The sequence below is a fragment of the Brachypodium distachyon genome, chromosome 3 (assembly GCF_000005505.3).
Source record: "Brachypodium distachyon strain Bd21 chromosome 3, Brachypodium_distachyon_v3.0, whole genome shotgun sequence".
Classification (NCBI taxonomy): Eukaryota; Viridiplantae; Streptophyta; class Magnoliopsida; order Poales; family Poaceae; genus Brachypodium; species Brachypodium distachyon.
The window spans coordinates 2,913,368-2,938,017 of NC_016133.3; the positions used below are offsets into that span (position 1 = coordinate 2,913,368).

At 43.2% G+C, this 24,650-nt stretch overlaps 1 protein-coding gene, 1 long non-coding RNA gene and 2 pseudogenes across 4 annotated transcripts; 1 reads left to right on the forward strand and 3 right to left on the reverse strand.

The window, feature by feature from the left end:
- Window positions 1-328: 328 nt before the first annotated feature.
- On the reverse strand, window positions 329-10,993 carry LOC100832169 (annotated as a pseudogene).
- Window positions 10,994-12,931: 1,938 nt separating this feature from the next.
- LOC100832339 (protein SRG1) lies at window positions 12,932-15,974 on the reverse strand. Its single transcript, XM_003570900.2, has 5 exons — window positions 15,856-15,974; window positions 15,542-15,782; window positions 14,092-14,351; window positions 13,490-13,817; window positions 12,932-13,243 (listed from the first exon to the last, which is right to left on the reverse strand). The coding sequence occupies exons 2-5, from the start codon at window positions 15,770-15,772 to the stop codon at window positions 13,001-13,003; spliced, it is 1,062 nt and encodes a 353-aa protein (XP_003570948.1). The 5' UTR covers window positions 15,773-15,782; window positions 15,856-15,974; the 3' UTR covers window positions 12,932-13,000.
- Window positions 15,975-17,853: 1,879 nt separating this feature from the next.
- On the forward strand, window positions 17,854-21,669 carry LOC104583428. Of its 3 annotated transcripts, XR_002965012.1 has the most exons (4): window positions 17,854-18,156; window positions 19,431-19,628; window positions 19,848-20,770; window positions 21,308-21,669. It is a non-coding gene; the product is annotated as an uncharacterized LOC104583428 (long non-coding RNA). The 3 variants fall into 3 exon arrangements; XR_002965010.1 differs by having other exon boundaries at window positions 17,861-18,156; window positions 19,848-21,669; XR_002965011.1 differs by having other exon boundaries at window positions 17,861-18,156; window positions 19,858-21,669.
- On the reverse strand, window positions 18,577-20,856 carry LOC104583427 (annotated as a pseudogene).
- Window positions 21,670-24,650: the final 2,981 nt, after the last annotated feature.

The following is a 24,650-nucleotide window of genomic DNA, read 5'->3' on the forward strand; positions in this document are numbered from 1 at the left end:
CTGTCTGTACTGCTTAGTGGCTGTACTGTTATCATGTTGATCTACTGACACTTTTTTTTTTTGGATAAGATCTACTGACATTTGAAACCTGGTTGCATTGCATTCAAATTACATTTGATCCCTTGCTCGGCCCAAACATCTGTGGTCTCTACCAACCCAACTTGAACTCTGCATTTAAGGACTGGATTGATGCTTTTAGATAGTTCTTCTATTTTACCTGTACATAACCATTTTAATTTTAAGATAATGGCAGTAGATCAAAAGATCTACTGTCTTCTCCCTAAAAAAAAGACATACAGTAGTACAGTACAGTATTTGCACTCGTCACTTCAATTGAAATCCTTCCACTCTTTCACTGTGAAAACAAGGCAATCATTTCACTTATTTTACACTTCCTCCCGCGCCTGCAAAGCATGAGCATACATGATACTTCAAGAAACATCCTAAAGGAAGATAAGTTTTAGAAAAATGCTTTCCTAAGAAAAGTACGTAAAGTTCAAAATGACAATCTGTGAGGTGCTGTACAAAACAAACTGCAAGACTAATCAGAAGTAGCACTTCTAGTGAAGCTGGGAAAACTACATCTACTCCGTGCACCTGAAGTACACAATTATCTATCATGTGCAATTCATCCTATCTTGGCTGTTTTTTGTCTCCAGGTGAGCGTCTATACTTGCGAGGCAGGAGACTACTTCCATGATAGTTGGCCTCCTGAATTGATTATTGTCAACACACTTGCAAGCGGCTTCAAGCACCTTCAGCATTTGTTCTTCAAACCCTGTTCCTCGAAGTGTTGGATCCAGGACTTCAATCTGCTTTCCCTCAGACCTCATCTGTAGAACCCATGGGACAAGTTCTTTTGATGTAGACAGAACTGGAACAGGTCGCCTTCCTGTTAGCAGCTCAAGCAGAAGTACTCCGAAACTGTACATATCACCTCTCAATGTAGCAATCCATGCTTGCCCATACTCAGGTGGAATGTAACCCATAGTACCGACCATCTCAGTTGTGACATGAGTTTTGTTGGGAAGGATCAATCTGGCTAGCCCAAAATCTGCAACATAAGCTTTAAATTCTTTGTCCAGTAGGATGTTACTGGATTTGATGTCACGGTGGACAATTTGAGGGTTGCAGACATCATGGATATAAGAAAGACCCAGGCTTGCTCCTCGTGCAATCTTGAGGCGAGTCGGCCAGTCAAGAAATGTGCTAGCATCATCATCCCTGTTATGAAGCCAATCATCGAGACTGCCATTCTCCATGTAGGAATATATGAGGAACCTTGAGTTTCCCTGGATGCAGTAACCCCACAGTGGTACAAGATTTTCATGTTGTGCCATGGAGAGCGCATCAACCTCTGCAGTGAATTCCCTTTCCATCAGACACATTTCACCGTTGAGCTTTTTGATTGCCAGTTTGGAGCCATCTGGTAGCTCTGCCTTGTAGACTGATCCATAACCTCCACATCCAACTATGTTCTCTTTATCGAAGTTGTTTGTAGCTCTCAAAATGTCAGCGAATTTGAGGATATTTTCTTCTCCTGTTCCTTGTGGCATCCGCATCACTACTAGTGTTTGCTCTGAACTGGAGTAAAATGAAGATTCTTCAACATCTCCATTATTGTCCCTTCTATGTTTTGCTGTAAAACCCTTCATACTGATTGAGACAAGGAGATGCCCTAGCAATGAAAGAATAGCGATGCCCCCAAAGAACACACTTAATGCAATTGCTAAAACAGCCTTCTTATCTCGTTTTCTCGAGGTCGGGGGTATTGAAGTTGAATCACACTTTTGAGTGAGCATGGAGCCACACAACTTTGGGTTCCCATCAAAACTAGTACTCTGAAATGTATTAAACTGGCTTCCATATGGAATAGGCCCTTCTATGTTATTGTTCGAGATGTTGAATGCTGAAAGGAAGTGCAGGCTGTTCAGTGCAGCTGGGATACCACCTGTGAGATTGTTGCTGGACAAGTCTAGCACCTGCAAGCTTGTGAGGTTGCAAATTGAATTTGGGATCTTTCCAGATAATTTGTTGAAGCTTAGATCAAGTACAGCAAGCACTTTCAACTGACCAATCTGTGGGGGAATCACACCTGTGAAGTTATTGTAGCTTAGATTCAACACTGTTTTGAAAGCTGTAACCACTCGGTATTGAAGTGCTGGAGCACCATAAACAGGCAGCTCAAAGACCCTTGGGTCCGAATGAGTTGCATTCTCAGTTGATTTTAGCATTGGCATCTCCATCAAGGTTAACGGGATTTCTCCTGTAAGACTGTTGTTTGACACATCCATAAAGAAGAGATGGCTTAGGGAGTTGATCCATCCTGGCATTGGTCCAGTTAGTTGATTGTCACTTAAAAGTAACATCTCCATATTTGTTACCCTTGATATCCATAGAGGTATTTTTCCTGTCAATTGGCAACCTCCAATGTCAAAAACCTTGAGATTCTCAAAACCAACAATTCCGTCATCGTCTGGCATGAGCTCTCCCCTGAAGTTCTCCCCGATAAGTAGGGTGGCGAGGTTCCTGCTGCTCTTAAGGATGTAAAGTGCATTTGTGATGTTACTGAAAGAGTTTGTGGCAAGTGATAGGAAGGTGAGATACTTCAGATTGCTTATTCTTGGCGAAAGCTGCCCATCTAAGTTATTAGTAGATACCCGCAGTGCATTCAGATTGCTGCAAGTGTACATGCTTTCTGGAATTGGGCCGTTGAAGTTGTTTGAGTAAAGATCTATAGTTTTTATATTGGGCAGGCTGGAGAAATTGACATTGGTAAGTTCTCCACTAAAATTGTTGCTCTTGAGGTCAAGTGTTATCATATTTGTGCAATTGCTCAGAGCTGATGGCAGCTCCCCTGACATGTTGTTGTTGCCCAAATGGAGCTCCTTCAACTTCTTGAGCTGACATATGGAATCTGGAATCTTGCCACTGAAGTTATTCCCTCCAAGATCAACATTTACAAGATTTTTGAGTTTGATTATGCGCGTACCATGAATAGCTCCATGCAAGTCATTGTTAGGAAAAGAAAGGTACTCCAACGAGGTGGCATCAAAGAGTTCATCTGGGAGTGTTCCGCTGAGATTGTTGTAGCCGGCTCGGAGCTCTCTCAGCCTGGAGCAATCACCAAGCCCTGGGGGAATGGTGCCACTGAATTTGTTGAAACAGAGCTCAAGCACGGTGAAGGATGACGAGCTGTTGCAGAAATCAGTTGGTATCGACCCAGTAAAGCTGTTATTACTGGCATTGAGTGCAACCAGATTCTCTGTTGTTTTCCATAAGGTGGACGGGAACTCTCCTGCAAATAAGTTGCTTGAGATGTTCAGTACCTGCAGAGGCCGGGCAGGGTTTGAAGATGACAGCTTGTTGAGTGTTCCACTGAGCTGGTTAAAGCTGACGTCAAGGATAGTCATGCTGCTGGACGACACCAATTCCAGCGGCAGACCTCCGGATAGCAGATTGTGAGAGAGGTTAAGGTACTGCAGCCCGGCAAGGGTCCCCAGGGACTGCGAGATGTGTCCCTCAAGGCCCTTAGAAGCCAGAAAGACATTGGTGACCGTCCTATCTTGCCTGCAGGTGATTCCTTCCCACTCGCAGCAATCTGTGCCATTTCTCCATGAGGCTGTGAGGCCACCGTCTTGTGATAGCCCGGCGAGGAACTGGAGAAGGGAGCTCTTCTCCTGCTCTGTGCACGAACTGGTGGTAGAGACCAAGGAGATCAGCAGAACGAGAGCAAGGCCAAGAGAAGGAGTGTGCAGTTTCTTGCTGCGTGTCTTGTTGGAAAAATGGAATGTCTGCATGATTTTCTGGTGAAACTAGCATCGGAGCAAGAGCTTTAAACTGAGCCCTGACTGGATAAAGCATCAATGGTGGTCTAGTCATGAAAGAAAGAAGCGGTCCTTGCTCGCATTTGTTTTGTCCCTTGTAGTCAGAGCCACCACGAAGAAAATTGGGCTCAAGAAAATTGGACTTTAGACAACTGACACCAGCAGCTTCCTAGTTCACACTATGACAGTATGACGTTTCAGTGTTTCACTATCTGCTGCCTCATATAAATCTAATCTACTGACAAGTCAATTGGCCAATCTTCCAGAATACTGACCCTACAGAAATGGTCTTCTGTAACCATTCTTGTCCCAATCCTTTACTACATGCCTTAATTTACTTGATTTGACATCACTTTTTTACCGGCTCCATTTAAAAAAAAATCTGAACTCTTCCCACTGACACATAATATCTCTTCTGGATGCATCATTTGGTGAGCAGGAAAAAGGCGTTATTAGGGGAATGCAACAGCCACTGAAGAAGATTTGATCGGCGAAATAGGTACACTGCAAGATCATCCTGAAAGGCGCCTGCGATATACAGAGCAATCATGCATGGGCGTCTCGGTCTCGGTCAGTGTGTGGACAAGCTTAAGTGGAGAGGGTAAGAAGAAAGTGCAATCTTCTAAAGCTTAATTGACGTGAAAGCGCATTCTAGGCTTAATGGACCAGGCGACATGTGCTCTCTTCCATGTTCCAATCCTTCTGACCTCGGAGGCGTTTGCTTCCTCTGATCGCGCGAGCTTTGCTTGTCGGATACGTCAAATTGCTGCTGTTTTCCATTATCCTGGCTCCTCCGGCACACTATTGTGGACCATGGACCATGACTCTGTGTTGTTATCATCTGAATCTGGAAGCTGTTCTGGTAAAACTGGGTAGCGTGTGAGTACCGGCAGTGGCTTATCAGAAAGATTGATGATCCCGTGGTGTTCTGTTGGCCTGTGGTGTGGAAAACAGGTTGTTAATCGGTCCAGCCAAATAATTGTTTACAACATACAATTCTTATCAGATAACATGACCGATTGGAAAGACAAAAAAAGGTGTTGCACAAAATGTTTGGCTGGGGACCAAACGTGTCGGGACTCCGGTCTCTGCAACGTGCAACAGCCGGCCGGACGACAATGGAATACTGAAAATGGCACCCAGAATATTCACACTTGGACTTGGTCACTTGCAATACTGAAAATGGCGGCGAGACCCGACCCGACCCGACTACTCGGCGATGGTACAGATCTCAGATCGATGCTTTGACGTGCTCCTGCTTATTGCTGCAAACGCGCAGTCGACCGACCGTCTTCTTCCTTGTCGTTGGTTCCGGTACGCGTAGTCCACATAGGCAAAAACACTAGAAAGTGGGCCATTCAGATCTGTTTTCAGAGTGCAAGCTATAAAGACGGTCTGTTTTTTGTTTTTGTTGAAGAGCGATAATAGAGTATTTACAGTAACTGATTTTTTTGTCTCGGTCTGTCTCTATGGGTACATTTAAGGGTTTAAAGGTAACCTCTAATCATCGCAGTCTATTAGGACGCATCTCCAAGTGAGAGCTCTCATTTGTCCTCCCTGTTTGTCCATTTGAGGTTGTTTGGAAAATAAGGATGGAGAAAACATCATGATATTCAATGAGAGTCCTCATTTGTCCCTCTCATTAATCTTAACATATGGGCCAGACTGACAAGTGAATGAAACTTGTTAACTACTAAATAAGTGCACTTGAATCGCTGCAGAAATTTTTAAGTTTTCACAGTTTGCACCGTAGAGATGATTTTTGGCTGGATATTTTTGCTCGACAATCTTATAAAGTTAAGATAAGGATTACATACTTTCCGTATTTTCTAAAATTGAAACAGTACCTAGAAAATCATGGGGTATTAAAAGTTCTCCCAAGAGTTGTTTTCTGTGGTTCACTGGAAGGAAAAACGGGGCGAGAAAAACGCAACTCCACACACCCGGCGGCGGCGTCGCGGCGGCCAGATGGACCGGCTGGCGGAGCCAAGGTTCAGGGCACCCGCGTCAGGCGGACCGGTGGAAGAATCGTTTCAGGGCCGACGGGTACATCCTCTGACCTTTGCTCTTCACCGGCGGGAGGCTTCAATTTGCGGCGGCCCCGACGCCGCCGCGGCGGCGGACGGATGCCGGAGGACAGAGCAGGATGGCCAATGACGCGCGCTCTCAAGGTAATTAGCCTGCCTGTTGCAACTTTGGACTGCACTTCTTCCCTGAAAAATAGATCTGTAGCAACTAGTTGCAACTAGAAGATCTTGTCATGGAATTTTTGCGTGCTGTGTCGCACGCTCCTGGGAATAATGGTCACTGCTAGTTGTGCTTACAGCTTACATTTTTTCTTGTTTGGTTACTTTTATACCTAGAAATTCTGCACGCGTCGAGTCTTGCTGTTTGGCAAGCAAAGGAAATGTTGAAATTAAAGCTACACGGATTTTGGTCCTGAATATTTCGACAAGTAATATGGGTCGAAGGGCGTATGTACTTCCTCCGATCCATAATAAGTGTCGTTAATTTAGTACAAAGTTGTACTAAATCTGCGACAATTGTTATGGATTGGAGGGAGTACTTTTACATCTCCAACAAAACTAATGGAGTCTCTCTTCACCCTTCAAAATTATTGTAAACCTATATGACCACTAATCTAAAAGGCGACATCAGCCTGCCATATCGGATTTCTTCCTGGGAGGTACATGTCTTTAAGCTGCAATTACACAAGCAAGTATTTTAAATGCGATACGTTCATATTGAAGTCCACATGCATTCATATTTTTAATATATCACATAGCGACTCTCCTATGTTATAGACCTCCTACAACAACAAGCCTACGAAAGCGACTCACCTATGATAGATGGTTGAATGACCTCATAATAGTACCAACTGTAGTAGGTTCTCAAGCGGCCTTTTCACGCTCACATTCATAAAAACTAGACTGGTGCCAAGATGGGGAAAAAGTTAAATAGGCATACCCAACTCATTTTTTTGCTTGCCCTTGTATTCCTCGCTATATTTGTGACTACTTCTTTCTACACATGCAACCTGACATGGACCATTATCGAAAGACACCACCATGCCAGTTGTTCTATGCCAAGATGAACAGATTTTTAGAAACATCTGGTGAAACCTTTGGGAACCTCTAACAACTTTTGGATAATAGTTGGTGCAAGTATTTGAGCAAGTTGGAGAAATCTCAACCGGTAGTGGAAAAGAAAAACTTAAATCTACTGAAAATAAATAGTTACTGTATGTTCTGATAGATAATTTGCAGAGTGAGATAGCATCATGGTCGTTGCATGCTCCAATGCTCCATTCAGTGTCATTGTGTTGTCCATCATTCGAAAATTTATTCTTTTTGATAGTTCCACACATGAATAAGGAATTAAGGATCAATTGCTATAAACTGAGATAGAAAAACTAATCACATGATCATTGCAAGGAACTTAGTTGACATATTTCAATTATTGAATTGAAAAATACATTGTTGCTTTTTAAAAGCTTTATTGAATTGTTAATTTCCTGAACTTCTATAATGGTTAACAATTTCAGGAGTGTAATCGATCTGACATGGTGATTAATAGCTATGTACTGGGTTTGACAAAATAACCTCATCATCATTGTAAGAAACTTAATTCACATGTCAATGTCAACAATTCAGGGCTTAGTCATACCTTCATAAAAAATAAATTTCATACTACTTTTTTATTTGACTTTTTTTTTGCATCAAAGAACCATACATTCATGAATCGGTTGTTGTTCTAGCATGTTCTACCAAGTGTTATGTGCATCTATCAAGCCTTGGTTGATCCCTGTTCTGAGTTACTTCTCCTATTTGTATTGCAGTACCATTTACTTTCATCCATCAGATTGACTAAAATGGAGGGCTCATATTCATTTGAGGGCACCGTAAAGCAGATTCTTTCAGTGTTTCCCCCTGCTATTTTCTAGTTCATTCACTGTTCTTCATTGCCTAACACAGTGCGCATGAACCAACTCATTCTCTCTGTTTCCAGAAACCATTCTCAATAAATTTGTGCTCTTCCTATCAGCGGGTAGGTGTGATAATATGATGCAGGGCTCAAGAATCACATCTCTTTCTGCATTGATTTAATTTTGGACCATACTCTCTTGATGCTCTACATTATTTAGGCTTCCAGTAAATGCAGCATTAGCATTCCATGGTTAGTAGTGGTGCTGACAGCTTACGTTTCATCAATTCCTCTTGGTTTGTTACTCGTACCTAAAAAACATCAGTATGATTCAACCAATCAATATGCAAACTCAATCCCAGGGAGATTGAGTTTTCGACTCAGTTAGAATTTAGAATGCTTCAGTTCAACTCGTCTTGATTTTATATTATGACTCACAAGTCACAACTAGAGAAGAAGCTTCTTCTATGGACATGTTGCTAAGCCTGAATAGGAGCCTAGTCTGAACAATGTTAACATTACCAGATATGTAAACTGCAGTAGTACTAGCCGAAATATCTTGATAAAACTATCTGATCATACAACACCCCTACAACAAAGAAAGCACTGAAAGCAATCATGAATGCAGCCTTATAGTCTGTTTGTTTTGTTGACAGAATGGTGGCTGAAGGTGCTTCTGCTGAATTGCATTTGTGAATGAGCATAGACCCGCAGAGCTTTGTATTACCATTGAAGCTAGAAGCCTCAAATGTACTAAACTAGCCTCCAGATGGTATAGGGCCTTCTAGGTCATTGCTAGAAACATTGAACGCTGAAAGGGAGTGCAGGCTGTTCAATGCAGATGGGATTGCACCTGTGAGATTGTTGTTGGACAAGTCCAGTACCAGCAGTCTTGTGAGATTGCATATTGATTGTGGGATCTGTCCTGTCAAGTCATTCGAACTCAAGTTGAGTGAAAGGAGGGATTTCAACCGACCAATCTCCACTGGGATCTCACCAGTGAATTTATTGTTGCCTAGATCCAGCACTTTAGGTAAAGCAATGGGTTTGCAGTATTGACGTGATATACCAATATAAACTGGTAGTTTGAAGACCCTTGGATCTAAATGGGCTTCTGTCTTCTCTGACTTTAACATTGGCATATCCATTAGTGCTGTTGGGATTTCTCCGGTGAGGCTGTTGTTTGATATGTCTAGATAGAAGAGATACTTTAGGGCTTTGATCCAGTCTGGTATTGATCCACTGAGTTGATTGTTAGATAACCTCGACATCTCTAATTTTGCTAGCTTCGATATCCAAAGAGGTATTTTACCTAACAATTGGCAAGCTCCAATGTCTAAAACCTGAAGGTTCTCGAAACCATCAAATCTTTCATACTCAGGCATGAGCTCTCCCCTGAAGTTCTTCCCGATAAGCAAGATGGTAAGCTGCCTGCAGTTCTTTAGGATGTGAAGTGCATTTGTGATATTTTTGAAAGAGTTGACAGAAAGTGAAAGGAAAGTGAGGTGCTTCAGATCGCTTATTCTTGGCAAAAGTTGCCCATGCAGGTTATTGGCAGATAGCCTCAGTGCAGTCAGATTGCTGCAAGAGTATATGCTTTCTGGAATTGTGCCAGTGAAGTTGTTGTCCATAAGGTCAAAAGTTTTGAGATTGGGCAAGTTGGAGAAATTGAACTTGCTGAGTTCTCCACTGAATACGTTGATCTTGAGGTCAACTGTTACGAGGTATGTGCAGTTGCTCAGAGCTGCTGGCAGCTCCCCTGACATGATGTTCTGGTCAAAATAGGCCGCCTCCATTCTCTTGAGCTCACCTATAGAATCTGGAATCCTGCCACTGAAATTGTTCCTCCCAAGATTCAGGGTCACGAGATTTCTGAGGTTGATTACATGTGCTTCATCAAGTACTCCATGCAACTCATTGTCACGAAAAGACAGGTGCTCCAATGAGGTAGCATTGAAGAGTTCATCCGGGAGTGTCCCCCTGAGGTTGTTGTAACCAGCATTGAGTACTCTCAGCATGGAGCAATCACCGAGCGCTTGGGGGATTCCACCACTGAATTTGTTGCGACTCAGATCAAGCACGGCGAGAGACGGCGAGCTGTCGCAGAAATGAGTTGGTATCGGCCCAGCGAAGCTGTTATTGCTGGCATTGAGGGCGATCATATTTTCCATCGCCTTCCATGACGGGAAGTCTCCTGCAAATAAGTTGCTAGAGATGTCCAGTACCTGCTCAAGATGGCAATGGATAGTCAAAATGCGGATATCCATCCATGGATATCCAGTCCATGGATCGTGGATATGGATCGGGTTTTCGATCCATGGATATCCACGTATGGATACCCGCCAATTCGTGGAGCGGGTATGGATATCATATTTGATTCGTGGATACCTGGTGTTTATTAAAATAAATAAATTACCGAGACGTGGATCCACTGCTCGATAGATGTACTCTTCCGTAAGTTTCATCTATTGAGATAATAGCAATATCTCATTTTTGGATTATTATTATTTTTGTTGAACACAAAGTAATATATATATATATACATATATATATATATATATATCTTAGTAATCTAATGAGCTTTCGCATAGTTATGCATATAATTTTTTGCCGTCTAAACTCCGTCACAAATTAGAGTCACTTAATATTGGACGGAAAGAGAATATTGCATGGATATAGATAATCTATGGATACCCGGTGGATATGGATATGGATATTGTTTTGTATCCACGGATATTTTCGTGGATGGATAATTGGTCCGGCGATGGATATGGATATGGATATGGATTTGGTCGACCCGTCCAGACCCGATCCGTTGCCATCCTGAGTACCTGCAGAGGACGACCGGGGGCTGGGGATGGTGGCAGTTCCCGCAGCGCTCCGGTGAGGCGGTTAAAGCTGACATCGAGAACGGCGATGCTGCGAGACGACACCAATTCCGCCACTGGAGAGCGAGTTGCGGGAGAGGGTAAGGAGCTTCAGGGCGGTGAGATTGCCCAGGGACACTGAGATGTTCCCCTCAAGGCCCCTAGAAGCCAGCGAGATGCCAATGATCATCATTTTGGCATTACAGGTGATCCCTTCCCAGCTGCAGCAATCGTGGCCAGCCTCCTGCCACGCCGCGGCGAGGCCATCGCTGCGTGGAACTGGAGAAGGTACCCCTTCTCCTGCTGCGTGCAGGAACTCACGGCAGAGACAAAGCTGACCAGCAGCGCTACAGCAAGGCCAAGCGAAGAAGGCATTGTTGGTGGGCTATGTTTTCCTTTGTGTGTTTCAGTTCATTGTATGAAAGATGAGAGCGTCTGCGTCTTGTCATCTGGGATGGTACGTGTTTATATATTGTGCCATCGCTGGCTGGGCACATGCTTCCCATCTGGGATTCTGAATTCGGAGTTGGGATTCTAGTAAACCGCGTGTGCCACTTGTGGGTTTTGGTCCTGGTGCTTGGGTGAGTCGACGGAATTTGAATAGTCTTGTTTCAACAATCTTCTTGTTCTCTATGTAAAAGGAGTAAGAGTCTGACCTTGTGTTCTTTTTTTTTAACAGCAAGTCTGACCCTGTCTTTTGTGGACGAGGCTTGTGGATGCGAAGGCTTGGTTGATCGTATTCGTGTCGATCAGTTGGATGGGATGGTTTCCTCTTTGTAGTGGATTCAGACTTGAAGTACTTGTGTTCAGTTTTTTACCAACTTTGGATTCTTTTTTCCATGCCATGCTTTTGTCTGACTTTGTTGTTCTCTCGAACGTAAAATCATTTAGATTAAAATTAACCCCCTTTGCTCCACAAAAATCGGTATCGGACTCCTTGCATTTCGTACGTGACTATGTATCTTTGTCCTGACGGAATACTCACGCGAGATACTCGTACTCCTAATCTACTGTTCAGTCGTATCTTGTATTCTTGTAACTCAATTAGAATTGATAATAAAATGAGGGACATGATTTTGTTCTTGGAGGGATTAGGCCCCTTCCAATGCATTGTTGCTCAAGTGTTGTCTTTGAATGTACGGTGATGTTATGGTACAACCTTCTCGATGCATTTTTTTTTAGAACACCGAAGCTGGTGTATCATCGATTCTAATCGGGGCCTAATGGTAACGTTGGAAAAACCGAAGAAGCCTTATAATGTGAAATGAAGGTGGGTCTCTACATCCAGTCTCTACGAGCTACGGCCCAATATTTGAGTGATGTCCACCACATACAGGCTAGTTCCCCTGAAAAAAACAAAAACTTCCCGAGCCCGGTCCATCACACGGCAAGGGGACACCGGATGCCAGGGCAGCAGCCCAGTGGGCGCGCGCCTCCTTTTACTTTGCATGTACTTTGATGATGATTTGCTTCGCCCTTTGCCATTTAAACTTGGGTTATTCCCCTAAAAAAATAATTAAACTTGGGTTATGGGCGATGTAAGTGACCAAACTGAAAATTAAAGTGCTGCAAACGATCAAATCCTCGTGAAAAACATGTGATGAATTTTTTTGGGATGCGTAATTAGCGTCCTCGACTCCTTGTCGCTCAAAACTTTGATGTGCAATGCAGTCCTTAAAGTGTGATATATATATATATATATATATGTATATATGTTAAATGGATTGTTGCCGTAGTGGTTACGCTAAGAAGATTTTGTAATGGTTTTTTTTAACGCGTTACTACCTCCGTTCTTGAATATATAATACGTTCTAATTTTGTCCTGAGTCAAATTTATTGAAGTTTGACCAATTTTTTATTGAAAAACAAACTAATATCCACAATATCTAATGAGTATACTATGAAGATAATATATCATGACAAATTTAATAAAACTAATTTAGAGTTATAAGATGTTCTACCTTAGCAAATACTAGCACAATACCCATGCCTTGCGAAGGACTAAAAAACTATACTACGTTTTTAATTAAAGAGAATGTTTTATTATCATCTTATCTTATATAATCTATTTTTGTTCTTATCTTATTGATTTGTGTCGAATCAACATGCCACCAATTAATTCACTCTTTACAGGGGTAAAGAATTTTGGTTTTCTGAATCCAAGAATGCAAAACCAGAGGCTAAAACCTGCATTCAAAAGAAGAAAAGGAGACAATATTCAACTATGATTTACTTATTGAATATTAGAGGGAATAATATATATGCAGATCACAAGCTGTAGAACTGGGAAGACCGCTTAAAAAAGGACAACAATTGACACCCAAAATAAGAGCACTTTATTTATTTTCTGTATTTGCTCCTTCGAAACTAAGGATAATGATCTTAGGTCTTCATAGTGTCGAGAACCCTAGTTCCTCGAGCAAAGTGTTCATAGAATCCGGCCATGTAATCCTTGATTTTCACCTTTCTATACCGTGCCGGTTGATTCTCGTGCAACAGATGAGCCGCTGGCCCGATCTCTTTCTCCGTATCCAGACCGTAGAACATGGCTAAGGAGGACCTCTCCGTCTCCGCATTTGCCACGACCCTGTGCACTGGGCTCTTGAAGATCCCATTGCTCATTATCTAAGTCAAGATATCAACAAGAGTCAACGGTCAGTTCAAAGCATCAAAAGTTCTAAAAACTAGTTGCACTAGCTTAATTAATTATCATTATATATAGGGGATTTATCAGATGAAAACATCTATTCAGCAAAAACATGAAAACTTTCAATCTAAACATTAGATCTCAAATAAACGGATCAAATGCAGTGTATTTTATGAAAATTCACACAAGATAGGAATCGCGATAACGAAAGATCCTACAGATACCTCCATGAAGTCTCCAACGTTCACGAGCAAGGTACGTGGATTGGTTGGAACGTCGTACCACACGCCGTCTCTAAGAACCTGCAGCGCAGCAACATCATTGTCCACAAGAAGAGTCGCGAGAACACCATCATCAGAGTGAGCCTTGAAGCCAAGGACAAGATCTGGTCTCGGACACGGGACGTAGTGGTTTATCCTAACAGTTGTGGGAGCCCTTTCACTGAATTGGCTAATGAAGTACTCTTCATCAAGCTCCAGAAGTCTGGCCATTGCCCCAAGGATGATGTGTTTCATTCTCTTGCTTCTTGATGTATACTCTTGTAGGACATCCCTGCGAAAAAGACTCTGATCCGTATTAATTTTTCCTCCTATATAAAAACATTGATTGATATGATCAGTGGCGGCAATCCTTACTTTTTTTTTGTGAAAGCCATTATATTCATCGCAAACAACTGAGATGTTTGACATCAAAGTTGAGACAAAATAACTTGCAGTGCTAAATCAGTGACACTTATTATGAATCGGATGGAGTATAAAAAATCGGTGTATTTTGAGCATACCGAGTTTACAGTATTTGAAATTCTGGAACGCTTGGAGCTACTGACCTGAAAGATTCAGGTTGTTTGGGCCAATTGGCAAGGTTTATCTCCTTTTCTGGCCCCACCCTGAGATGCAGCCGATCGGACCAGTCTAGGGTCTGATTTTGGATTTTAATCTGGTCATTACCGTACCCTTCCACTTGGAAATGCTTGCCGTCTACCAGGTTGCTGCATTTCTGTTTCTCTTCTAGTGGCTGGTGGAAAAATTCCTTTGATGCGTTCATCACATCATCCATCAGAGAGGATTCTATTCCATGGTTGGTAACCTAGACAGTCCATGTATAACAAGCTGCATCGAGTTAGTCAAAACATAGTACTCCCTCCGTCCAACAAAAGATGTTTCAAGTTTGTCAAAATTTGGATGTATCTAAACATGACTTAGTGCATAGATGCATTCAAATTTAGTTAAAATTGAGACATCCTTTGTTGGACGGAGGAAGCAATAAGTTTTTAAAGATAAATTACAGCTTGCGCAACCGTAAATATTATTTTTGAAACTCCAACCAGAAACAGCTAAATTATACAAGATGCAAGGGAGAACCGTAAAACACAGTAGAAAATGAAAAGGGAAATAAAATCAACGTGCATGCAAAGAAAATATATTTTTTCTAAGTCACCGCTAAGAACCATCATCCGATCTAAACTTGAGATCCATGCATGCAACTACAAAAGAGATGACATGATCTTAATCGGACAGCTAACAATTAATGTCAACTAGTACAAATTAAAAACCTTTTCAAGGACAATAGACACTAAATTAAAAATGGAGTTCAAGGGCAAGGCACCAAGCGCCACTGCGTGCACATACATCACCTACTACTGAAAGTCATTTTAACAAGAGACACACACGTCAAATCTAGGATTCTATCCCAAGTGGACCAAGAGTGCAACGACCATCTAACCAATGGTTTCTGTGGAGATTGTATTTGGTTCAAGATCAAGTTAGGATGGATAGAGATTGCCTAAAGAAAAAAGGATGGATAAACATAGCTACCGATAGCATGGATATTGCCTCAAAAACAATGATGTAGACTAATAATCGGAGCTCCGATAAGTTAGGTCCGGCATGTTTGCTTGTTGGTTGAATCAGATGAAAAACCGCACACCGATAAGTGATGTAGCTTGGTTAGACATGACAACTGAAACTTATTATATACAAACATACGTCTCCAAACGCTCGTAGTTTGCTCTCTTTTATTCAAAAAATTTATACACATGCATGGGGTTCCAATCTTTGGGAATTCCGGATGAAAATTTTGTCAAAAGTATGATGAAATCCAGGATGGTCCAAGTGGCGGCAAGCAATTATCTGCAGTACAGCTGCCAGTTAGTTCTTTTTTATGAAACAACCATCAGCTGGTTATTTATTGTCAAAACTGTGAACCCGTTCCACGATCACATGCATGAAGCAAACCAAAATTAAGTAAATGTTCAGGGAGGGAGATTAAGCTATAACCAGGAAGAGCCCCCAGCTCTGCAGAGCCGCCCGGAGCTTGTCGTCCTCGTCGGCGGCCGGCAGCCGGCTGAGGTCGATGACGGGGATGGACTCCAGCATCTCCTCCGCCACCAAGAGTCGACCGCCGTGACGATTTTTCTTCTCCGGCAGCAAGTACTGGCTCGGCAGCTCGTTGACACCGGCCGCCAGCTCTTGCACTGTCTTCGGCACACTCCATTGCTCGTCGGCCATGGCTTTTTTCCTGGATATATAATTCCTTTGGTTACTTTTGCATGTGTTCACCGGAATAGATCGAGAGAAGAGAAGCTAGCTACCTGTATTTATAGAGACCGTGTGGAATAAGGGGCTGCTGGAATAATTAAGTAAGAGCATCTCCAAGACTCTCTAAGTCTCCGTTTTTCCATGCATGTCTTACGTACGTATAGCATCTATCTTCAAGAGATTCTCCTTCTATATCTCTTCCCACTAATGTACGACATATATGAAAGCGTGGAAGATGTTTGGTATTGCGCAGCTGATGATATTGATGCCTTGAGTGGAACCGTACAACAGTACAGTACAAGAGAGAGTTAGGTACAACAGCTTAGCACCTCCATTAGATACTAGTACAAGCCTAACCAATTAGCTAGATTAGAGTTAAGTCTATGTAACCACCTGAACTATGAGGATGAGACTATTTTACCCTTTGAACTTGAAAACCGGGTACCTAGTCCCTTGAAATCTGCAAAGCCAGACAAATCATTCTCTAAAACCAAACTAAGTTGTCACTACACGACGTCCCAGTTGTGGAGACAGATAAACTGCCAGGAAAAGTGACCTTTGGCGGCAGATAGCGTGCCCTGGAACTAGTTTTGCGGGCAGGCATTTGTCTACCGGTGATTGCCAATTTTTGCCGGTAGATAGATTGCCGTCCTAAACCTTTCCCAGCAGGTAACCTACACTGGCAGGCATATTGCCACCATATGTTCATCTTTGCCAGCAGTTTGGGCCCACAAATTTTGGTACGTGGTGTAGTGTGTTTTCATAGGCGGTTTTACTAATGCGGCGGCTAGAAAATGTCACACCGTCAATTTTAGGGTGGAATTAGTTGGCTCTAGGGGGATCCCCTCAACTTCCCCTCCTGTCTCCTTAATATTACCCATTCCCTTGTTATTTTTCAATTCCCACCATTCCCTTCTAAAAGCTAGGGTTCATCCTCAATGGCAAAATTTGACCACGGCGGAAGCTCGACCTCATCGTGATGAACTGTGCATCATGTTCATTCGTTTGATGAATGGGGCAGAGAGGGTTTAGCAAATCTCCCATCGATCAACAGTCCGGAGTTCATCATGTGATTGCGTTTCCATGATAACTGTGATTAGTCGACAAACTCTGTCTGCTGGACACTGTAACTTTGAAAGTTCATAGAATCGATGAATGCACTCATGGAAATTATCGGAGACGTGCAGGTAAACGCTACTGACCAGAGAGCTAGTGGCTTGAAAAACAAGGTAAGAGGACAAATATTGCATGGCAGATATTCACATCGAGCTTCGTGGACGATTATATATATAGGGGCAGTAAATTTCACATAATCACATATTTTGTGATTAGGGTTTCACGGAACAATGGTTGACGCTAATTTTCTCACAGAATCAGCACTCTTGAGACACGTGTTCAAAAAACACCTAAATCCACCGATTTAATTAGTGAGTTCTGACCGTGTCTCTAACAGCTGGGCCTACATGCAAGTGCCATATCATCTCTTAACGGGCTTGTTTACTCGACCTGCACTCACTGTTCTTGGTCTCCTTTATGTTCAGGGTTGGATAAGGGTTTTTTTTTTGAGACAAACAGGGTCGGATAAGGGTTAACGGGTCGAGTCCCTGATCGAGTCTTTTTGCTATATAGACACTTACATGTAGGCCACACATGTGGAAACATAGTCAAACCCACCAAACTGGAAGTTTTGGATTATTTGAGAATTCCTATCTAAAGACATGTAGTTTGTGAAATCCTAACCCCAAAATGTGTAGTTTTGTGGTTATTTGAAATTTAATCTATATAGAGAGTACACGGCGGATGGCTTGGAGTGCAGGATTGTTGTGTAGCTAGGAATCGATGATATGTATATGACTGAATCATATCTTGTAGATAACAAATTAATCCCAAAGAATGCTCTTAACATGTTTTGCTTTTGGGGAAAAAAATCATATAATACCCAACGCCAAAAATCCAGCGTTGGACTCATTGCTGCATCTTTGGGATCTCTTGTCCGACACAAATCTTGAAGCCCAACTCTTGGTCCATACATTCAGTCCCTACGGGCTACGGCCCAATATCGAGTGCACCACATACAGGCCGGCTCACGTGCCCGGTCCATCACACGAAAATCCGAGCGGCGACGGCACGTGAACCTGTGCTGCGGCGGCCGGCGGTCGCCGGCGGGCCCTGGACTGGAGCCTGGAGCCAGGCATGTACGGAGCCTGGCTCTGGCTCCGCAGATTCTCGCCAGCGCGAGGGGCGAGGCAGCAAGCGCGCGGTCGAACACCGTAGTCTCGGAGTTTGCTGCGCGCGCCGGCGAGCGAGCGGACGCCGGAGGCCAGGGCAGCAGTCCAGTGACGCGCGCTGCCGAGGTACGTCCTGCGAAAACACGGGCTGCACAAATTTGGGCCCCGTAATTAGCGTCCTTGTTGCTCAAAATTTTGAGACGCACTGCATATAAAGTCTGTTCAGTGGATTGTCGCCGTCGTAGCTAGCGTCCTAGTTACCCTAAGAAGATTTTGTGATGGATTTTTGAACGTGCTGTTTTTTTAATGCTGCGAGTTATGGATTTAGGATGCCTCAACTGCGTAGTGCTATTGTTCAGCACTAAAAGGAAATGATGAAATCGAAGTTACAGTTCAGATTTGGTTTTCCTGATAATGGTTGTACAGAATTCTGACAAGACTGAGTTGTCGGAAACATTTATAATGTTTCCTTTCAAAGTCTTACATTGTACATACTTTTTACATTTCCACAAAAGGTAATCCCCCTTCACCAAATAATACTTTTGTAAACTTAATAGGACTCACATCACACCTAGAAGAAGCTTTGTTTGATGGGCATGTTGCTAAACCCGAGATAAATCGATCTGTAGACTGGATTGGTACTAGCCAAAATATCTTGATAAGACTATCTGATCATATAGCACCCCTACACCAAAGAACGCACTGAAGGCAATCATGAAGGCTGCCTTGTAGTCAGTTTTTTTTTGCTGACAAAATACTGGCTGGGGGTGCTTCTGCTGAACCACATTTCTGAATGATCATAGGGCCACAGAGCTTGTTGTTCCCATCGAAGCTGGAAGTCGGAAATGTGTTGAACTGGCTTCCAGATGGAATAGGACCTTCTAGGTCATTGTTGGAAACATTGAATCTGGATAGAAAGTGCAGATTGCTCAATACAGCAGGGATTGTACCTGTGAGATTGTTGTTGGAAAAGTCTAGCACCTGCAAGTTTGCAAGGTTGCATATTGATTGTGGGATCTGTCCTGTTAAGTGGTTGAAGCTGAGATTGAGTGAAAGGAGGGCTTTCAACTGCCCGACCTCCTGGGGGATCTCACCGGTGAACTTATTGTTGCTTAGACACAACACTTTTGGGAGAGCAGTTGACATGCGGTATTGAAGTGATGGACCTGCATAAACAGGTAGTACGAAGGCCCTTGGTTTTAGATGGACTACAGTCTTCTCTGACTTTAGCATTGGCATATCCATGAGTGCTGTTGGAATTTTCCCTGTAAGATTGTTGTTTGATACGTCTAGATAGAATAGGTAGCTAAGGGCTTTGATACAAGCTGGTATTGATCCAGTGAGGTGGTTGTGAGATAAGACTAACACCTCTAAATTTGGTATTTTTGATGTCCAAACAGGTATCTTCCCAGACAATGAGCAACCTTGCATGCTGAGAAATTGAAGATTATCAAAACCATCAAGTCGGTCGTCCTCGGGCATGACCTCTCCCCTGAAGTTCTCCGCGATAAGCAGGGTGGCAAGGTTCCTGCTGCTCTTAAGGATGTAAAGTGCATTTGTGATATTACTGAAAGAGTTTGAAGTGATAGGAAGATGAGGTATGTCACATCTCTTATTCTTGGTGAAAGCTGCCCTTGTAAGTTGTTGCTAGATAGCCGCAGCGCAGTCAGATTGCCGCAAGAGTATATGCTTTCTGGAACTGTGCCAGTGAAGTTGTTAAAATAAATATCTAAACTTTCTAGATTGGGCAGATTAGAGAAATTGACCTTGCCGAGCTCTCCATTGAAATTGTTTTCTTTGAGGTCAACTGTTATCAGATTTGTGCAGTTGCTCAGAGCAGATGGCAGCTCCCCTGACATGTTGTTATAGTCCAAATGGAACATCTCCAATCTCTTGAGCTGGCCTATAGAATCTGGAATCTTGCCGCGGAAGTTATTCCCTCCAAGATCAAGGGTTTGGAGATTTCTGAGGTTGATTATGCACGCACCATCAAGGGCACCATGCAAATCATTGTTAGGAAAAGCGAGGTGCTCCAATGAGATAGCATTGAAGAGTTCATCTGGGAGTGTTCCACTGAGGTTGTAGCCTGCTCTGAGCACCGTCAGCATGGTGCAATCACCAAGCTCTAGGGGGATGCTGCCACTGAGTTTATTGAAATAGAGCTCAAGAACAGTGAAGGATGGGGAGCTCTTACAGAAACCAGTTGGCATCGCCCCAGTAAAGCTGTTGTTGCTGGCATTGAGTGCTATCAGATTCTCCATGGCCTTCCATATGGTGGATGGAAACGACCCCGTGAATAAGTTGCTTGATATGTTCAGTACCTGCAGAGGTTGGGCAGGGTTTGAAGATGGCAGGGAATGCAATTCTCCATTGAGCTGGTTAAAGCTGATGTCAAGAATGGCGATGCTTCTGGATGATACCAATTCCATCGGCAGGCCACCGGACAGTGAATTGTGGGAGAGGTTAAGGTGCCGCAGCTCAGTTAGGTTCCCAAGGGACCCTGAGATAGGCCCCTCAAGGCTCTTTGAAGCCAACAGGATACCAGTGATCGTCCCATCTAAACTGCAGACAATGCCTTCCCACTTGCAGCAATCCGTGCCATCCTTCCATGAGCTGGTGAGGCCACCATCCTGTGACAGCCCGTCGAGGAACTTGAGAAGGGAGCCCTTCTCGTGCTCTTTGCAGGAGCTGGTTGGAGAGGGCAAGGAGATAAGTAGCACAAGAGCAAGGCTGAGGGAAGGTATGTGCAATTTGTTGCTGTATGCCTTGTCTGAAAAATGTAGTCGCTGCATGGTTTCTGATGAAACTAGTATGGAATTCAGACTCTTAAGGTTGTGCCCTGGCTAGGTAATGCATAAGTTGTCTAATGAACAAAGAGTATGAGATGAACAAAGAAGCAGCTCTGCTTCTGTTATATGCTTAGATTGGGTCAAGGATTCCGTTTGCTGTTGTTTCTGAGGTTCTACTGTTTTCACGATCTCATTATCACGGACCATTGACTGTGATTTGTGGTTACCGTGGAAGATGAATTTGTGACCACCCTATCTAGGATTGGATAGCATCTAGCGTGTAAGGACTGGCACTGCAAGGCTACGGTCACTAGATTATGATTGTGTGTCCAAATGGTCTGTATAATAGACTCAAGTTATCATTCAGGGATTGTCAGTTTAGTTGGATAGCTCTGTATCTATCTTTTATTTTTTTTAAAAGACCAGAGGACCCAACATCACTGATTTCCATCATATGCGCATGGCTTGATGCTTGGGCAATCTTCCAGGAAGAGCGAGATGGGATCGATGCACTCTGAACTGAAGGGGTTCGGCAGCTCAAGGCCGAGGTGGTGCAGGAGGTGTACCACCAGGTGCATGGCTAAGCTCTGGTGAAGTATCTCTCTCGGATGGCTAAATTGACAGATGCTGGAACCTAGAAGCTCAATGGTCCTGTTTTGGGGTGTGCTAGTTTTTCTACTACTCTTGTTTAGCTTGTAGCTGTTCAATGGTTGTAATTTGCTCCAGCTGTGTGTCTGCGAGGCTGCGATATCACATTTGGCCGTCAACTCTGTTTTATATCGTCTTTTTTAAGCTGTTGAACTCTGTACTATTTTGGCAGTCACTCTTATGGAAATCAGTGGTTGCTCTTTTCTTTGTCAAAAGTAAATATCGACTGATAGCTTTGTGTTGACTTTTGTGTGATGTTGTCTTCATGGAGCTGCACTTCAATTTCTTTCTGGTTGTTTTAGGAGTATATGCATCTTTCTTTGATAATTGTACATGTGGCCGAAGGTACCCCGTTATGATTGAGAAAAATAGCAAGTGGCTGGCACTGTATGTTATTAAGGCTTTGGAAAGAGGCATGTTTTTGCATTGCTAATGATCTCAACTATTTATCATATGTTTTTTTGCATGTCCATGTGCAGTATTATCAGCATAGCTTTTGGCATGGCACATGGTCCAGCATCTTGAATCATTTTCTTCTGTTCTTCATTCTACGTCACCAAATCTCCAGGAGTGAAGGTGTGTCCTCTTGACGCCTCCCAGTTCTCTTGTGGGTTATGTGTTGCTGCCAGTGGGGGCAAGACCGATGACCAATTCCAGAAAGTTCCATGCGAGTTATGTAAGTATTTTGTTTTCTTAAATTATACCAATGAACAAACCAAAGATATCATTGTTTCATCAAAATTCAGGCAGACACCATGTTGGACAGCAATGAGAGGAAGCTTCCCACTCAATGGCGTTCTTTTCGAAAATCCTTACCACTGACAGTAATAACATATGAATGGTTAATTTCCTGGTAGCTGAATAATACTAGACTTTGTACTAAATCCAAGACACTAATTATGGATCGGAGGGAGCCTTTGTACTAAATCCAAGACACTTATTATGGATCGGAGGGAGTACTACATTTGAAGGTTCATCAGATTGTTTATTTGATGCTGAGAATTTGAAAGATATTGGGGTTTTGCTTCTGGTAAGTACCGGAGTGAATTGTGGCTTATGACACTGACATCTACATCTTTTGTCTTTATAGCGGGAATCTGAGGTGAATTTTTAAGCTGCAGAGAACCAGAGATCTTGCCCTGTCGCAATGTTGCACTAATATTTTGTTCTTTCGGAATTGACATAGGACACGGAAAGCATCATTTTTAGCAACAACCTGGGAAGTGGAAGTCACCTGGACAGGAGCATAACAGAATTTTCCCCTGGACCTGTAAGCATATTTTTCTTATTCCTCTCTTCTGTTAACTTTGTATGGACTGATTCAGCCCGGTTTTTTATCATCTATGCCCACTGAACATTTTTTGGGTTTTCAGTGGTTATTTTGTACTGACTACCCACATCCATATCCATACCCATGTTATTCGGTAGGGTATGGCCGTATGGGCAAGAGATTTAATACCCATATAAATCTGGGGATAAGATGGGTATTACCCTATTAATTATCCATTCGTTACCCATACCCATTCAATAAAAAATCAATCAATCTGTATGTACATTCAGTTCTGCCGGTATTTTCTCATTCCTATCTCTGCATATCGCTCTCTGCAGTAGATATTAGCCCATGCACTGCTGGGTCTCTCTCTCCCGTGGAGTATACCAATCCAACGTTCCCTCTTTAAATGAAAAAGGAACTCTTGCATTATCCGATATCTTTTCTACCCCCCCCCCCCTCCCCCCTATCACCCTAGAACCTAACATCTCTGAATCTCTGATTGGTTTCTCTCTCTAAAAATCTTCTCGATGCCAAGGATTTGTATATTGCCGTCGGCTTCTATCTCGCTGCAACCCATTTTTTCCTCTGGTTTCCCTCTCTGCTCTCTTGATATCTCTTGGTGTGTCATCTTGCCGGCCATTTTTCACTCATCTCATTCCACACCTCAAGTTCTAACCGAGCCTGCTAACTTAATTCTGCCTCAACAATTCGTTCCCCATTGGGGTTGCCCATATTCATTGGGTAATATACCAATTTTAGGTTGTCGACAGTGCTGATGAAAGTTCCATGGGTATGGGTATGAACGTCAGCTGGGGTTATCCGTATGACCGTAGCCTACCGAACGGCAGCCCTAGGCCCGGAAGCAGGATGCAGGTGCCACGCCGCTGGCCACCTCCTGCGCACCCTGTGCAGATGAATGATCAACTATGCAACTCTATGCTCACCTTTGGAGCTCAGTCCACCTAGACCTGGGCAGCCCGGCCTGGTCTGAAAGCCCAACAGCCAGGCTGGGCTCCACTTTTCAACCTAAAGCCCGGCCTGAAGTCGCATTGTTATACTGGAACCTAGACCACCTCGATAATCTTCATACCAGATTCGACCATCTACCATGTTAGATTCGACCATGTCATATTATGACAATTATTAGTTTCACCGTGAAATCAAGTTCCGCCATCTTAATTTCTATCTACCATAATAAGTTCCACCAAGGTACCAACATATGACAACTGTTAGTTAAGTTCCCCTCCCAAGTATATAAAGTCATTCCTAAACATCTTGACCATTGTTCGCAATTTCATGCCGACTCAATGGCAAGATGCAAAAACTAAAAAGCATAGGATGGGTTGTAATTCATGAGGTAGATCCCACCTCATGTGGAATTTATGTATTTAAATGCTAAAATTACATCTAAAAAGATTTCATTGTAAAACTTTGTAAGATATGATTCATTTTGGTTTTGATTTACTGTTTAGTTAACCACCATTTTGGTTTTGATTCACTGCCCCCTTCTTGTGCACACGGAGGTGGTCCGGGTGCAGCTCAGGCGCTTCCATTTTGAGCCCTTCTGGCCGAAGTTGGATGGCTTCTTTGAGGTCGTGGCCACTGCTTGGGCCATCCCCACCCCGAGCTCCTCTCCTGCCTTCAATCTCAATGCTAAGCTTCGGAATGTTAGCCGGCACCTGCAGTCCTGGAGTGCCAAGCACATTGGCGACACCCACCTCCAGATCGACTGTGCTGTGGAGCTTATTTCCTGGTTTGAGGTCGCCCAGGAGCGCCGTCCCCTCTCCCCATTGGATTTGGCTCGCAAAAACCTGAAGCTTAAGTACTTGGCCTTGTGCTCGCTGCAGCGGACCATTGCCTGTCACAGAGCCCGAATTACTTGGTTGCGAGATGGTGATGCTAACACCAGC

What these genes read in the sequence shown, in the direction of transcription:
- LOC100832339 (XM_003570900.2), bottom strand. Translation starts at nt 15,772, where the DNA reads ATGGCCGACGAGCAATGGAGTGTGCCGAAGACAGTGCAAGAGCTGGCG. An exon ending in AGAGCTGGGGGCTCTTCCTG is followed by an intron (nt 14,352 to 15,541) that starts GTTATAGCTTAA and finishes TGGACTGTCTAG; the next exon opens with GTTACCAACCATGGAATAGA. An exon ending in AAACAACCTGAATCTTTCAG is followed by an intron (nt 13,818 to 14,091) that starts GTCAGTAGCTCC and finishes TCTTTTTCGCAG; the next exon opens with GGATGTCCTACAAGAGTATA.